This window comes from Salminus brasiliensis, chromosome 4 (assembly GCF_030463535.1).
Source record: "Salminus brasiliensis chromosome 4, fSalBra1.hap2, whole genome shotgun sequence".
Classification (NCBI taxonomy): Eukaryota; Metazoa; Chordata; class Actinopteri; order Characiformes; family Bryconidae; genus Salminus; species Salminus brasiliensis.
The window spans coordinates 43327408-43344605 of NC_132881.1; the positions used below are offsets into that span (position 1 = coordinate 43327408).

The following is a 17198-nucleotide window of genomic DNA, read 5'->3' on the forward strand; positions in this document are numbered from 1 at the left end:
CCAATGACTCAATATTAAACTCAACTTGTAACTGGACTCAGACTTGTCTTTAACTGACTCACTGACACATGACTTAACTTGGGCTCATCCTCAATTGATCTGTAACTCAATTTGAACTTGTCCTGTGAATTTGGACTAGTCATTAAGTCCACTAAAACTCCAATGTTATGCTTGACTGACTAGTGACTCACCTTGAATTTGTCCTTAACTGACTCACAACTCAGTTCTGAGTGGCCCTTAACTGACCAGTGACTCAACTTGGTCTCACAACTTGACTTTGACTCATCTTTAACCGATACATGCCTTAACATGGACTCATCCTTATTAACTGACACAACTTAACTGACAAACAACTCAATTGGGACTGGCCTTTAACTGACTCGAATCTGTCTCATCCTTAACTCACCTCTAACTAGACTCTTATTTGGGCTTTACCTTAACTGACTTGCAAATCAACATTGAGTTGCCCTCAAATGACTAGCTACTGGATGACTTGCATTTCATGAACAACTGACTCACGACTTAACATCGACTTACCCTCAAATGACTTGTGACTCGACTATGACTTGCCTTTCATTGACAAGTGACTCAGTTCAGACTCACTCTTAACTAAATTGCAGATTGTCTCTAAACTGACTCACAACCTAACATCGACTTCCCCTCAAATGACTTGTGACTCGACTATAACTTGCCCTTCATTGACAAGTGACTCAGTTCAGACTCACTCTTAACTGACTTGCATAATGACATGTAGACTGTCTCTAAACTGACTCATGACTTAACATCGACTTACCCTCAAATGACCTGTGACTCGACTATGACTTATCCTTCATTGACAAGTGACTCAGTTCCGACTCACTCTTAACTGACCTACAGATTGTCTCTTAACTGACTCATGACTTAATATCGACTTCCCCTCAAATGACTTGTGACTCGACTATGACTTACCCTTCATTGACAAGTGACTTAGTACAGACTCACTCTTAACATGATGCAACACATAGTTTGCTTCTCAAATGACTCATGACTTGACTCGTACGCATCCCTAAATGACTTGTGACTCGACTTGTATTCAAAACTTAAGAGTTAAGAGACAAAAACAAACAGAACAGATTTAATAAGGACTGCCAAGCGAACGTGATAATTCAATAAAACCTTTAATTTCCAACCTCATTCGTGTAACTTCGCCTGTCGGTTTGGCAGCAGTCATGAGCAGTCATTACTGTAATGCTGTTCTCCTGCAGATTCCAGCAGCGTCAGGTTTAATACAGCTTCAAATAATGAACCTTTCATTACAGGAGAGCGTTCAGTCGGAGGAACAGAATGAAGTTTAAATGCAGAAATTCCTTCAATTCACATTCTTTACAAACTCTTTCGCTATAACGCGAGCTCGCATTCTCGCAGTGTAAACTACAGACTAACCAAGTCTTTCACACTGTTTCGTCCCTTCTTTAAAACACTGCGTTTACTGTGTCTAGCTCTTCACTTCTGTCCTTCAGATTTATTGTCTGTAATGAAAGACTCCTTTTTGAAGTTGTGTTAAAGCTGACAGGTTTTTAGTAGGAGTTCACTTTTGCACAATGCCATGCTGGCTGCAGCTATAAACAAAACTATACTAAAATCTTCTACTGCCGACTTTCAGGACTCAGGACTCCAGAAGACTCGAAGAAGACTCCAAAAGACTTGCAGCGCTGCTCCAACTCCAGAGACAGTAGACTAAACTCGTACTCGTAGACTAAACTCGTACCCAAGAGACGTGAGATTCAATTTGAGCTCACACCTGAAAGAGACTCCAGACCTGACTCACACCCTAGAGACTTAAGATGTGACTCAGAGACAAAAGACTTGACATAAACTGCAGAGACTTGACTCCACTTTGACTTGAAACTCAACTGAGACTCCAGAGAATCAAGACTCAACTCACACTACAGAGAATTAAGTCTAGACTCAGACTACAGAGAATTAAGACTTGACTGAGACTCCAGATACTTAAGACTAGACTCAGACTACAGAGAATTAAGACTCGACTGAGACTCCAGAGACTTGAGGCTCGACTCAGACTACAGAGAATTAAGACTCGACTGAGACTCTAGAGACTTGAGCCTTGACTCAGACTACAGAGAATTAAGACTCGACTCAGACAGCAGAGAATTAAGACTCGACTCACACTACAGAGAATTAAGACTTGACTCAGACAGCAGAGAATTAAGACTCGACTCACACTACAGAGAATTAAGACTTGACTCAGACTACAGAGAATTAAGACTCGACTCAGACAACAGACACTCGACTAAGACTGCAAGACTTGAGACTCAACTTAGACTGCAGACACTTGAGGCTCGACTCAGACTACAGATAATTAAGACTAGACTCAGACTATGGAGACTCAACATGCAGAGACTTGAGGCTCGACTCAGACTACAGAGAATTAAGACTAGACTCAGACTATGGAGACTCAACATGCAGAGACTTGAGGCTCGACTCAGACTACAGAGAATTAAGACTCGACTCAGACAGCAGAGACTCGACTAAGACTGTGAGACTTGAGACTCGATGTAGACCACAGAGAATTAAGACTAGACTCAGACTATGGAGACTTAACATGCAGAGACTTGAGGCTCTAGACTAGACTCAGACAGCAGAGACTCAACTAAGACTGTGAGACTGCAGAGACTCGATTTAGACCACAGAGAATTAAGACTAGACTCAGACTACAGAGAATTAAGACTCGACTGAGACTCTAGAGACTTGAGGCTCGACTCACACTACAGAGAATTAAGGCTCGACTCAGACAGCAGAGAATTAAGACTCGACTCACACTACAGAGAATTAAGACTTGACTCAGACTACAGAGAATTAAGACTCGACTCAGACAGCAGAGACTCGACTAAGACTGTGAGACTGCAGAGACTCGATTTAGACCACAGAGAATTAAGACTAGACTCAGACTATGGAGACTTAAGACTTGACTCAGAATGCAGAGAGCTGAGGTTCGACTCAGACTACAGAGAATTAAGGCTCGACTCAGCTCACACTCCACACACTCAACCTGAACTTGGAGCGCAGAGACTCAAGACTCGACTTAGACCTGCATACGACTGAGCATCTCTGACACACACACACACACACACACACACACACACACACAGAGCTTCTATCTCTCTCTCGCCCTCTATCTTTTTATCTCACTATCACTTAAAGGCAAGAGTACAGTACCCTTAAGTATAAAGAATACAATTAGACAATGCATACACACACACACAGCTTCTATCTCTTTCTCGCCCTCTATCTTTAAAGGCAAGAGTACAGATACATCACACACACACACACACACACACACACACACACACTAGTACCCTTAAATTTGAAAATTATGCAAAACACACACACACACACACACACACACAGCTTCTATCTCTCTCGCCCTCTATGTTTTTATCACTTTATCATTTAAAAGGTGAGAGTACAGACACATCACACACACACACACACACACACACACACACACACACTCACACTAGTACCCTTAAATTTGAAAATTATGCAAAACACACACACACACACACACACACAGCTTCTATCTCTCTCGCCCTCTATGTTTTTATCACTTTATCATTTAAAAGGCGAGAGTACAGACACATCACACACACACACACACACACACACACACACACTCATACACTTAAAAATAAACTTACTAGACAATTCATACACACACATGTGCATGTCTGGAAAAACACATGAGTACATGTGCACTGACACCAAACACACACACACCCTTGCAAGCAGGGTGCAATTGCATCAATATAAACACATCAGAAATTGCATGTGCAAGCATAAACACACACACACACACACACACACACACACACACACACACACACACACAGGCACGCATTATAAAAGCACACTTACGAGTCAGCAGTGTCTCCCAGACTTATCAGTGAAGTAGTGACGCTGCGTGTTGGGGCAGAGCCTCCTGGTGGAGCTGCACCGTGGGGCTCAAGTCTATTCAAAGCGCAGTGCCGTGTTCTTGTTCCTGTATTTCCTCTTAACGCTCTCTGAGCTCAGCTCCGATACATCCACCACCTTCTCCCACTCTTCCCCAGCAGCACGCCTAACAGCCCAAACACACTCACGCACACACTCTCTCTCTCATACACACACATACACACACACACACATGCACTCACTCACCTGCGCACAGCAGCAGTGAGCATGGACACATACACACACACACACACATGCACCGAACACGCAGGCTGCGCTGAGACTGAGCGAACGGCTGCAGAGCAAAGACCAGTGAGGGAGGGGAGGGGAGGGGAGGGGAGAGAGAGAGAGAGAGAGAAAGAGAGAGCGAGAGAGAGAGAGGGAGGGAAAGAGAGTGTGTAAGGTTGAGGGAGCGAGAGCAGGGGGAGACAGAGAGAGAAAGAGAGAGAGAAGAAAAGAGAGAGAGACAGAAAGAGAGAGAAAGAGTAAAAAACAAGAAGAGGGACAGAGAGAGTGGCAGGAGTGTGTGTGTGTGTGTGTGTGTGTGTGTGTGTTGAGGTCCAAGAGAGAAAGAGAGAAAGAGAGAAAAAGAATCTGTGAGTGTAAAAGAGAGCCACACATGAGGATGTGCATAAGGATGTGTGTGTGTGTGTGTGTGTGTGTGTGTGTGTGTGTGTGTGTGTGTGTGTGTGTCAGAGTCAGTCACAGCTCTTGTCTGCATGCCATGAGTCAGTCAGGCAGCAGGGCACGATCACTCCTTACAGCAGCTCAAATTAACATGAGCTCCACACCACTGACCACAGCAGCAAACACAGCCGCACTTAGCTCCTCATCTGCACCTCTACACACACCAGAACCTGTCTGCTTTCCACACACACACACACACACACACACACACGTACATACAGACAAATATGTGCCAAGGTAGCGCAGCGTTTTCAGCAAGCCGTTTCCTCCGCTCATCATGTAAGGAGGAAACAGGAACTGTGGAGGTCAAGTTGAGGCCTGGAAGACCAAAGGAGACTTTCCAAGAGAACTGCTTGTAGGCTTGCTAAAAGGCAAATCACCCCACCCCCACCCTCTGCTGCTAAAGACCTTCAGGAAGATTTCAGGAAGCAGTAACGGGGCACTGCTCTACTTTGCAGCGACATGTGCACAAATATGACCTTCAGCAGAAGAAAACCTTTCCTGCGTTCTCACCACCAAATTCAACGTCATACAGTTTCAAACGAACGTCTAAACAAGTCCTGTGGACTGATTAGGTTAACGCTGTATTTGGAGAATTTCATGAAAAGACCACTTCTCCAACTGTTAATGCTTTGGGCTTGTGTTGCAGCCAGTTGCACCGACACCATTTCACTGATAGATGGAAGAATGGATTCAGTTAAACACCAAAAAATACTAGAAGCAAACATCACATAATTAAAGCTGAAGCTGAAGAATATGACTTCTACAGCAGGGTAATGATCCTAAAGTCACCTGGAAATCTTCTAGAGGGACTCTGCGTGGCTCAGAGGTCTAATGCGCTACCACTATAGCTGGGGGTCGCAAGCTCAAAGCCTAAGGCATGAAGCTTTGCCATCAGCGGCCGGAGTCTGAGGATGCACAGCTGATCATGCTCTCTCCAGGTGTGTAGGTGGCGCTCTCTCCCCTGCGATGTTGGCTGGCATGGGCATATTTTGGCTGGTGTGGCGGAGCTGACGACCCGCCCAATGATGCTGCAATGGCGACAGTTCAAAAAGAGGCAATGGCTGGATTTGCATGTATCAGAGGAGGTGCCCTCGTAGTGTTGGGAGGCTTTGCTAGTGTTAGGGGGGCTACAAACCAAACTGGGAGGAAAAGAGTCAATTTGATAAAAACGAAATGAAGAGGCACAAGCATGCCCCCCACAGCCCCCCAACCTAAACATCAGCAAACAGAGCAGTGCAGCAAGATGGCCCAAAGAAGCTCACAGAACTGGAAGCTTTTTTACTCGCAATCAGGGTAGCCAAACTTTTGCTTTGGGGCCTTTTTCTTTTTCGTTATTTTGAAACTGTCCATATTCATTATAACAAGTATAAACACACACACACACACACACACAGAAAAACAATGAAGAGCATCCACTGTCCAGAAATGAGTCAAAGCAGTACTGTATGTGTGTGTTTGTGTGTGTGTGTGTGTGTGTGTGTGAGTTTGTGTGTGTGTGTGTGTGTGTTCCAGTGGCCTGTTCCACTCTGCCGTAAGAGGATTTCAGCTTACTGTCCGTTTAGTTTTTATAGGTGGTTATGAAAAAGTCCTGGTGCATTACATTATATGCAACACACACACACACACACACACACACACACACACATACATACATACATACATACATACATACATACACACACATCAGTCATGCTCACATTGCTAGATGTTTAGCTGTCATGTTCTAGCTCAAAAATTATACAGCCCTCATTACAGGCTACATCTCTAGCCATGTGAGCACACACACACACACACACCTATAAACACACTTGTTTGTCATGCTGTCATGGCCTGGACTTAAACCACTACACTAATCACCCTGTTGCTGCAGCAGCCACGGCTGCAAAACTAGCTTAAAATCACACACACACACACACACACACACACACACACACACACACACACACACACACGCAAACACGCACTTACGTGCACTAACACAAACACTCACTTACACACTCTCCTTGTCTCTACTCTGATCCTCTTTGATCCCTGAGCGAGGGGTCAGGAGGCAGATGGGCGGCGTTGGTTTCCACGGTTACGTAACTCCTGGCTTACATCAGCAGGATGTCACACTGAGAGAGTTAGACAGGTTGCACCCACACTGATCTGAGATCAGCTTACACACACACACACACACACACACAGACACACACACACACATAAACACACACACACACACACACACACCTTGAACTCCTGTTCCTCATCTTTGTAATCTAGGGTAAAGCTCTGACGCCCTAAACCCTTAACACTGTGTGCCAACAGCAAGCGTGTGGGTATGGTATCACAACGCAAAGCCTGCTGAGTCTAAACTGGAAACACTGAGTGTCAGAGTGTCTAGACTGGGAACATTGAGTTTCCAGTCTTAACATAAAGAACACTCCACACACTCCTTCCCCACGGTTCACTTAAAGCTACAGTATGTAAAAATGTTAAAATAGCAGCTTCAGAGTTGTGTTGATGCTCCACTGACTGTAAGAGGAAGAACGCTGTTACGGTACTATGGTATTTTGGTGGATCTGCATGAGAACATCTCTCCAGAATTGCATATTAATATACCGGGTCTGTATCTCTTAGCTTGTCAACAAATGCTTACATACAGCTGGCTGTCCACAAGGGGGCGCTCAAATCTTCCAATCAAAACTTGTACTGACTGACCAATAGCTGACCAACCATAGCTGATTAGTAAATTCTCCTGACTGCACCTTAAACAAAACAATTTGGACTAAAGTAATGGGACACCCACTCATTCACTGATTCTTTGAGAGTATTAAAAAGAGCTGCCTTTGTTAAAGAGTACACTTTCGGTACTGCTGTGAGGATCTGATTGCATTCAGCGATGTTGGATGATCACCACCCTACATCATCCCCAACCCATCACTAAAGTACTGGAAGGAGCTCCAACGTCATCATACCAGAGAGCACAGTTATTCCACTGCTCCACAGCTCAGTGCTGGGGGGGTTCATACCCCTCTAGCCCACACCTGGCATCAGGTATGGACTAGACAAGCTGTATGTGTGCATTTGCACAGCAATGTTGCTTAGCAACGGGTGCAACTTAGTGTAGCTGAATGCATTCTTTAGGATGTGGTATTGAATTATGATCTAATATTTAATAGCATGTATAACAGCATGTTCCGCTGGCTGTTAGCTTCTGGGTGGGGGACTATTCTCACCACAGCAGTGACACTTAAAATGGCAGTGTGAGTGGCAATGGTACGAGTGCATATGAGGCACGGCGGTGTTGCTGTGTTGTTGTGTTGCTGTGTCTCTGCTATGTTAAGAGACTCTCCGTCCTGCCGAGAATGGCTCTGTGGTCAGATAGAGGATGCCTAACACAACTTGCGCATCAGCAGATGGGCTGCAGTTTCTACTCGTACTTTTATCATCCTGCCTGATAGAAAATATGCAGGGTTCGATGCTGCTGTACCACTCATGCCAAAGGCAATAAAAGCATCTTGACTGGACTTGTTTGAGCAATTTGCTGCTCAAACACATCATGCTCACCGTTCACAGTTTAATAAGCTGAGAATGTAACTACGAAGGGTGTGTGGTGGGCTGTATGCAACTTCCGCCATTCAAGCTGACCTTAATCATAGAAACCTTTCATCTGGCAATGGCAGTGAATGCTCTCTGTGTGTGTGTGTTGTTTCTATTCATTTTCAGGATAGAAATACCTTCACTTTGCAGTGAAACCGGAGAAAAAAAAGAAGAAGCTAATCGACAGAAAGGATCAGTTTTTATCCCACTACCAAAGCAAGGAGACCAGAGAAGGTGTCCAAACTATCGAACAATTTCCATTTCCATGCTTAAGACCATTTATCACAGACTACTAGAGAAGTTCACTGCAATAGAACTGCCAGACTCTGGAAAAGAAAAATAATGAGAGGTACATTGCAGGGACAAAAGTTTTGGGACACCTGCTTATTCATTATTTCAAGAGTATAAAAAAAAAAAAGTTGGAGGTTGCACATACTAGCCTTTGTGCTCCTAGCACTGGTAGCATCATCATTGAATAGGGCAAGTCCTAACTAGTGGGTGTGAACGGTGAATTGGAAATGGGCACAATTGACAAAAAAATAAATAAATAAAAAAGCAAAGCCTAAGAATCCTAAGGACTCTAGCAGCAGACATGACCATCTGGACCAACACTGTCCATATGGTCAACAGGAGTCGGAACTGATGCATAACCGATGTTTAGACAGTACACAGTGTATGTATAACTCCACATCCCAGCTTTACATAAAAACAAGCCCTTGTGTGTGTACAAATAGTACAAACATGAGGTCACATAAGGACCTGTGCATCGTGTCTACACTGTGCATCGACCGACTACAGCACAGTCAACACTAGAGCAGTCCAGTTAGCATTTCCCACAAAGACAATGGCATCAGAATTTCTACATTTGCCTTGCTCTTTGATTAAGCTAAGATGGGAGCTGTAAGCAAGTGAAAAAGCCAGCACTTAAAAAGCGGGGAAGACTTTGATCCAGCCCCCCAAAGAGAAGACAAAAAGCCTTCTCAGATGAAATAGTAATGGATTTAAGTGTATGGGGAAAAACAGCGTACTTTAAACTTTATCTGATCAAACTGCAGCGCAGGCAGCGGAGCTAATCAACAACGCCACTGCATCTCAGGGCCCTAAATGGAAAAATTAGCTACCCTGAGACACACACGCACACACACACACACATTATGCAGAAGCAAAGCGGCTGAGATCAACCGGTCGGTACGTGTTGGTGTGTGTGTGGACACTTTGTGGTACTGCGTTCTGAGAAAGTAGCAGATGCAGTTTCAAAAGACAGACAACACAAGATACTGCATGTAAAGATACACACCCAAGCACACAAAAAGATAATGAAAGGAGGATCAAACATATCTGATCAGCCATACATTTTACAGTAACCTTAAACCTTTCAAGCCAGCCTTGTGTTCTGAAAAACCTCCAACTAAAAGCTTCCTTGGTTCCTATTAGGTTTTGGTTTCTACTGCATGTCTTTAAATAATGCCTCTTGACACCTTTATTCCACACATTTCACACACCAGCAAACTCCTGACTCAGCGCAAATATCAACTGTCCCGACTGACTCACTACAAGCGAACATCAGAATAAGGCTTCCATTCTGAATGAACAGCACACACTGTTCCAATGTGCGAAAAAAAACTGCTCAAACCATAATAATCAGCATTTTATCACCACCTGTACATGTACTCATACAAACACACGTCCTCACGTGACTAGGTTTAATCCACAGTCCCGCAGAATACACCATCCAACCAGCGACAGGTCTCAGGACAGCTTCACTTTGACTCCACTACGGAATGGCAGTGTCTACTGGAGTCGCTCAGCCCATAAAGGCATTCCACAGCCTGTTCCTGCACGTCCGTGAACTGCTCCGTCTTCCGCCTGCTCTGTTCTCCACTCCCCTCTCAACCCATCTTCTACCCATTCTGACTAAGGGTTGAACAATATATTAGTGGCTAATTTTAATTGCAATATTGGTCTTCACAGTACTAATACTGCAAAAGGTGGCAGTTACAGATGGTCTCTAGTCAATCACAAAATTGCTTACTGTGAGCTGTGAGCATCCTGCCCAATCAGAGATGATCAAGAGGAGCATTTTCAAGCCACTGAATAGTTTTGGTCAAAATATTGTGCTTCATTATAAGGCATATTTTACTTTTACTGTCATTTTTATAAACTTCTACAGTACTAAGAAGTTCTTCAGCTTGTATAGTCCCAGCTTGGAAAGCTTGGGGTCAGAGGACAGTCATGTTCAGCTACAGTATGGTGTCCCAGGAGCAGAGAAGGTTGGCAGCTAAGCGGATGCGAGTAATGATCCCACAACCCTGTGAGGTTCACTTTTGCCCCCTAAAACACAAGTAGCCTCTAAAACTGTCTATTTATCTGGATTATTATTCAGTAATTACATGTAAAACAGGAAAAAACAGCATTTTTGAAAGTTATAGGAGTGAGAAGTATAAGTGTAGAACCACTAGAGGTTTTTCATTTTTCCCCAATTTTAGATTTTAGCCAATTACCCAAGCCACACATTAATCCTCTCCACCTCACATGTAGTGCCCCTGACACTGGGAGGAAGAAGCTGACACATGCTTCCTCCAACACATCCGCAACTAGCCACTGCTTCTTTTCAAACTGCTGCCGATGCAACAACACCAAGCAACGCACTCAGAAAAAAGCTCCAGGTACCCAGCTCTGATGCATTGGCTAGCAGATGCCAGTGCTGTGCCCCACCACACTGAAGTGATGTGGGTAGAGAGAGTCATCTACCTACCCAGAAAGAGGCTCCTGGCTCAGGCTCTAGCTACTGATGTACATATACATGTACTCATACAAACACAAGTCCTCACCTGATTAGGCTGGACCACTCGGAACCCCTACATGGAGTTTAAAGGTTTAATACAAGAGCATTCACCACCATAATATATATTTTTGAATATATATGCATTCAGATTAAATTACTCTGTTATTTTGAATATGTCGCATTTTTTAAATAAAATACCCTCAGTATCAGTGAATGAAGGCAAATCTGATCATTAGTCTGTTTATGATGAGAAATCGTACACTTCTCTGTTAATAACAGGATTTCTCAATTATGACGTTGCTTTCTTTTGATGTGAGGAACGTGAATTGGGATGTACTTTGCATTGCAGTTAACTTTAAGCGTTTTTCTGATTGTAGAAATCAATAACAAGTGAGTGACCCAGAATCAAAAATAGACCATCCAACAATAAGGGCAGCATTGAGCTGCTTTAATGCTGAGAGAGAAAACTCAGTAACACACATAACTCCAATTCCACATACTGATCTGTCAAACCATCTTAACATCATGGGTGGGAAGAAATAGTCATTGTGGTCTGTACAGTGTTGTAGGTGAGTGCACTGCACATTCCAGAGGCGACGTTAATTACAAAGCTGATGTTGATTTGCTAGAATTGCCGTTTCACCTTCAATAATGCAGCAGATCCATTATAGAGCCTGTACAGTACAATTTTACTATTAAGCCTTAGAAACTCCACTGATACACCAGTGGATACTGGCTTTTCCCCCCACTGGTACAACTGGGTTTGGTGTAAAACAAGTCATGAAGCAGAAGGGGTTATGGTGAAATGACTGAATAAAGCTTTATACACAGAGTGGCTTTGCTATCTATCTAACCTTAGCCTTGTTTGTATAAAAGAGCACAAATGTGGAAGCCAAGATTGCTATTTACTATATTAACTGTCACACTGCTGATGTGCATCAGCTTCGAAAGGGCCAATCTGATTTGAAAGGTCGAGTCAGTATAAACCACTGTATCAGTTTCAGTTACACGTCAACTATGTTATAACATGACCTGAAAACAACTCCTCAACGCCTCAAAATCTGCAACCTAGAGCCAACCAGCCTAGATATTGCTCTAAAAAACTAGTCTAATCCCAATGGATTGCCACTGACACTGGTAGAGTTAAAAAAACAAAAAAGAAAAAACATATAGACACACTTAATTGGGAAAGACCCTTATTTAGACAAATGTTCACATTTTTACCAAATTATAAACAAATTCAGATTGACATAAATTGACAAACTTATTAGATGACTTCCCTTCAGTTGAATAACTAAATACACCATCTAATAAGTTTAAGTAGTAGATGTAGCAGCAGTACTAGTAGCAGCAGTACTGGTAGTAGTAGATGTAGTAGCAGTAGTAGTAGTAGTAGCAGCAGTGGTAGCAGCAGTCCTACTACTAATAGTAGTAGTATTAGTAGCAGTAGTAGATGTATTAGCAGTACTAGTATTAGCAGTAGTAGTAATGATATTATTATTGTTAGTAGCAGTAGTTGTAGTAATGGCAGTAGCAGTAATACCAGTAGTAGTAGAAGCAGTAGTTGTAGTAATGGCAGTATCAGTAGTAGCAGTACTAGGATTAGCAGTAGGAGTAATGGTATTACTATTAGTAGTAGCAGTAGTTGTAGTAATGGCAGTATCAGTAGTAGCAGTACTAGGATTAGCAGTAGGAGTAATGGTATTACTATTAGTAGTAGCAGTAGTTGTAGTAATGGCAGTATCAGTAGTAGCAGTACTAGGATTAGCAGTAGGAGTAATGGTATTACTATTAGTAGTAGCAGTAGTTGTAGTAATGGCAGTATCAGTAGTAGCAGTACTAGGATTAGCAGTAGGAGTAATGGTATTACTATTAGTAGTAGCAGTAGTTGTAGTAATGGCAGTATCAGATATAGTATGCAGCAATAGAAACATGATAATACAGTGTCTATATCATGCAGTTCTGGTTCTTACCTTATGCCTCACTCTCCTCCTGCACACACAGCAACACCAAGCACAAGTCATTATCTCTCTATCTCTCTCTCTCTATCTCTTACTCTATTCTCTTTCTGCTAATCGTCAGAGCTTGGCTAAAAAGAGGGTGACATAGTTGAGCATCCTGTCATCTGGGAGTGATCTACACATGCAGCCAGCGTTCATCAGCTTGTCAGTTGTGGCTTTGGTGTCCATCTGCGACATGCATCTGACATGTCCTTAGAGCACCTCCTGGTCTGGAGAACCTGTAGGCCAATCCAAAGGTTTCTGGCCATCCAGCAGAGCCATTTCCACACAGTCGAATGATCACACTCTGAGTATAGAGGACCTGTAGTACTAAGAGCTCTTCACAGACAGACAGCAAACAGACTAGTGTGGCAACACTCTGACCACACTGTGCTTCTGACTGAGCCACTCCAGCGAATAACACACTGCCGCTTTGCATAAGTGCCTATGCGATCCCCAGAGGTCAGAGGTCAGCATGAGCGAGCACTAATCAGCTGTTATCTTTTCTCTCCACTCTGCAGACACTTCCCCTTTCTCAGGCCTAGTGTGCTCTTCTCAAGCACCAGCTGTGGCACCCACACATACACACACATTTCACTACTGAACGCCTGCTGATCAGCCTGCAGTTGCTACGCATGCCCGAACTTTACACAGGAGTTTATGGTGATTAATAGAATAGGACTCTCTGGAGCAGATAAACATGAACTGATTGGCACCATGCTGCCCAATGCCAGGCATGGGCTAGAGGGGTATAAATCCCCCCAGCATTGAGCTGTGGAGCAGTGGAAGAACTGTGTTCTCTGGAATGATGGAAGGAGGCCCATTCAGTACTTTTGGGATGAGTTTGAAAGTTTGGTTATGAGGTGGGGTGGTGATCATCCAACATCCTGAGCTCACTAACACTCTTGTTGCTGAATGCCATCAAATCCTGAACTGTAAAGACAGGTTCTTTAATAAAATGTAATAAATTTTTTTAATACCCTTGAGAAAACGATAATGAAGCAGGTGTCCCAATACTTTTGTCCAATTTTCACATTTTTTGCTATCTGACATCATTTGAATCTGGCAGCTGTTCTTTACATTGTGTTTACATTTTATGACGAACGGACCAATAGAAATGCTCCAAAATGACTGTGAATAAAATCGTTTTACATTGACTTTCATTGGAAGTTAAGAAGTTTTTTTTCCTTTTCCAGTCAAGTCAACATTTTAGAGGTTCAAGGTTTTTGTCCAAGAGTGATGAAATGCTTATTCACTCAATTCTTCACATTATCTGAAACAAACAGACTTCTTATACGCATAAGGGTGAGCTGACTCACTGGTGTGAGCATTCAGAAGAAGAAGAAAGACACAGTGTCATGGAGCAGCCGCAGCCACCACAAAACACTGTAATGACTAACAAGTAAAAATAAACACACACATACACACACACACACACAAACATAGCGTCTGAGGAACATCACTGTATTATAGTGTCGCTGTCAGACAAAAAGCTTGTACAAAGGCCTTAGAGGTTTAAGAACTCCTAATTATTCCAGTTTGATTTACAGTTAAGCACAGGTCCAGTGAATAACCTGAGACGGTACAAAATCCAGTGACCTCAAATGGTACAAAGGTGAGTTTCTGAGGGTGAAAATTAACAAAATGTAAATGTAAAAAATACTGTAAATTTGAACAGACAGTGTTACTGCACTCTCTACCACTGTACTGAGACAGTAAAGCTTGTTCGGATTGCTCTCATAATGTCTAGGGTAAGACACAGATAGAGCAGTTTGCTTTCTCCAGACGTTTCTCCAGTGTGGTGAGCACAGTTTCCTCATCATCAAAAGAAACCTGGAAACTGGAGAACACTGAAGAGGTCTGGTACAGGAAGAGCCCTGACACGTTCAAATCCACCAACAGCGTCAGAAGACAAGTTTCTGAGAGTCAACAGCTGCTTGGGTGAGAGGTGGCTTACATGACAACACCTTGTTGCTTAGCTTAACACCAGACCAAGTCTCAGTTTCAGCTGTGAAGAGAGAAGGCCCGGAGCTGCAGGTTTGACTGCAGGTGGAGTGGCAGTAAGTATTCCCAGTTTGATGCTGCCAATTAAACCACCAGTTCATAGCCTGCCCATAGCACTAGCAATGCCCCCAACATTAGGAGGGTAAGGACTTAACACACGTCTCCTCTGAAATACGTGAAGCCAGCCACCGCCTCTTTTTCGCACTGCCACTGATGTGTCATCTCCGCTGCACCAGTCTGTGCCAACCAACGTCGCTCTAAAGAGTGATGATGGAAGAGAGCACCATCTACCTGCCTGGAGAGAGCATGGCCAATTGTGCTCTTTCTGCCTCCGGACACTGATGGCAAAGCGCCATGGCTCAGGATTAGACTGCTGAGCCACTCAGAGATGTGAATTTGACAGTAGTATTTTACAGTGCATGATGAATGGACCAATAGAAATGCTCTAAAATGGCTTGGAACATAATGTTTTTGCATTGACTTCCATTCAAAGTTAATAAGGTTTTTTCCTTCTCTTGTAAAGCTGTTAGTTATTTTGGAGATTTTGGAGGTTTTTGCTGGACAGCAAACGCTTTAGAGAAAAATAAGAAGAGGAAGTGCTTGCATGTGTGTTTATGTGTGTGTGAGAGTGAGAGAGAGTGTCTGTGGTCTCTAAGATGACAAATAATAGAACCAGTATTGCAGAAGTTTTCTGTTCAGTCCCATAAATATTGCAAACGAACCTTCCTAGATCCCCCATGGCGAAAACACTTTGCAATGCATCTTCTTATGTTTGGCTTAATTATTTGTCACTCGTAGTTTGCTGAAGCAAGCCGAGAGAGTCTGTGGAAAGTGCAGATTCATACCACATCTGATTACGATCTGAATTAGATTTTACAGAAAGAAAAAAAACAAAATCCGAGCAGTTTTTTAGGAAGACTATACCAATACCATGTAGGGACCTCTTTTGCTCTCAGAACAGCCTCAAGTCTTAATGCCATGGATTCCACAATGACTTCTCCGTTCTACCACATCCCAAAGGTGTTCTACTGGATTCAGATCTGGAGACTGGGAAGCTCACTCCACTGAAGAACACTTTGAAGAACTCATTGTCATGTTCATGAAGGTTTCCAGTCCAAGTTTGGGACGACTTTTGCTTTGTGACATGGTTTATTATCATGCTGGAAGTAGCCGTTAGAAAATTGGTAAATGATGTGGTCATGAAGGAAAGAGCATGGTCAGCAACAATACTGAAATAAACACCAAATTGGTATTAGCAACCCAAAAACTGTGCAACGAAAGCACTCCCACACCATTACCCCACCACCTCCATAAGCCTGGACTGTCGACACAAGGCATCCATGGTTGGATCCATGGATTCATGCTGTTGATGCCAAGTTCTGACCCCACAATCTGTGAGCTTCAGCAGAAATCGAGATCCATCAGATCAGACTTCAACTGTCCAGTTTTGGTGAGTCTGTGCCCACTGCAGCCTCAGCTTTCTGTTCTTGGCTGACAGAAGTGGAAGCTGATGTGGTCCTCTGCTGCTGTAACCCATCCACCTCAAGGCTGGACATGAACTAGTCTGTTGTGCAGTCTGAGATGCTTTTCTGCCTTTCAACACAATTGTACAGTGTGGTTATCTGTGAGTTACTGTAGCCTTACTGTCAGCTCCAACCAGCTCCAACCAGTCTGGCCATTCTCCATTGCATCTCATCTGTAGAACTGTGGCTCACTGAATGCATTTCCATTATTACTCCATTCTGAGTAACTCTAGGTACTGTTGATGCCGGAAATCCCAGGATATCAGCAGATCTAGAAATAATCTAATCTCCACCAACAATCATGCCATGGTCAAAATCACATTCTGATGCAATCAAATCCTCACAGCAGTGCTCCAAAATCGAGTAGAAATCCTTCATCCCTGGACAGCGCCTGGATAGCTCAGTCGGTAGAGCATCAGACTTTTAATCTGTGGGTCCAGGGTTCAGGTGAACCATGTAGGGGCAGTGGTGACTCAGCGGTTAGAGCTCTGGGCCATTGTTGACAGGGTTGCGGGTTCGATACCTGGGTTCAGCAAGCTGCCACTTTTGGGGCCTTGAGCAAGGCCCTTCACTCTCTCTATTTCCCGGGCACTGGAGTTGGCTGCCCACTGTGTGTGTGTGTGC

General features: G+C 43.5%; 1 protein-coding gene across 6 annotated transcripts in view; it reads right to left on the reverse strand.

Annotated features, from left to right (window-relative positions):
* Positions 1–17198, reverse strand: part of inpp4b (inositol polyphosphate-4-phosphatase type II B) — a 367851-nt gene that overhangs the window by 222734 nt on the left and 127919 nt on the right. Inside the window, exon 1 of one of the 6 annotated variants that reach the window (XM_072678530.1) lies at positions 13021–13370. The exons of 4 other annotated variants lie outside the window; for them this stretch is intronic. In XM_072678530.1, coding sequence (XP_072534631.1) covers positions 13021–13071 — 51 coding nt within the window. In that variant the 5' untranslated portion in view covers positions 13072–13370. Of the gene's footprint in view, positions 1–3915; positions 4285–13020; positions 13371–17198 lie in introns of those variants that run through there. One more of the 6 variants, XM_072678532.1, reaches the window with a different exon arrangement.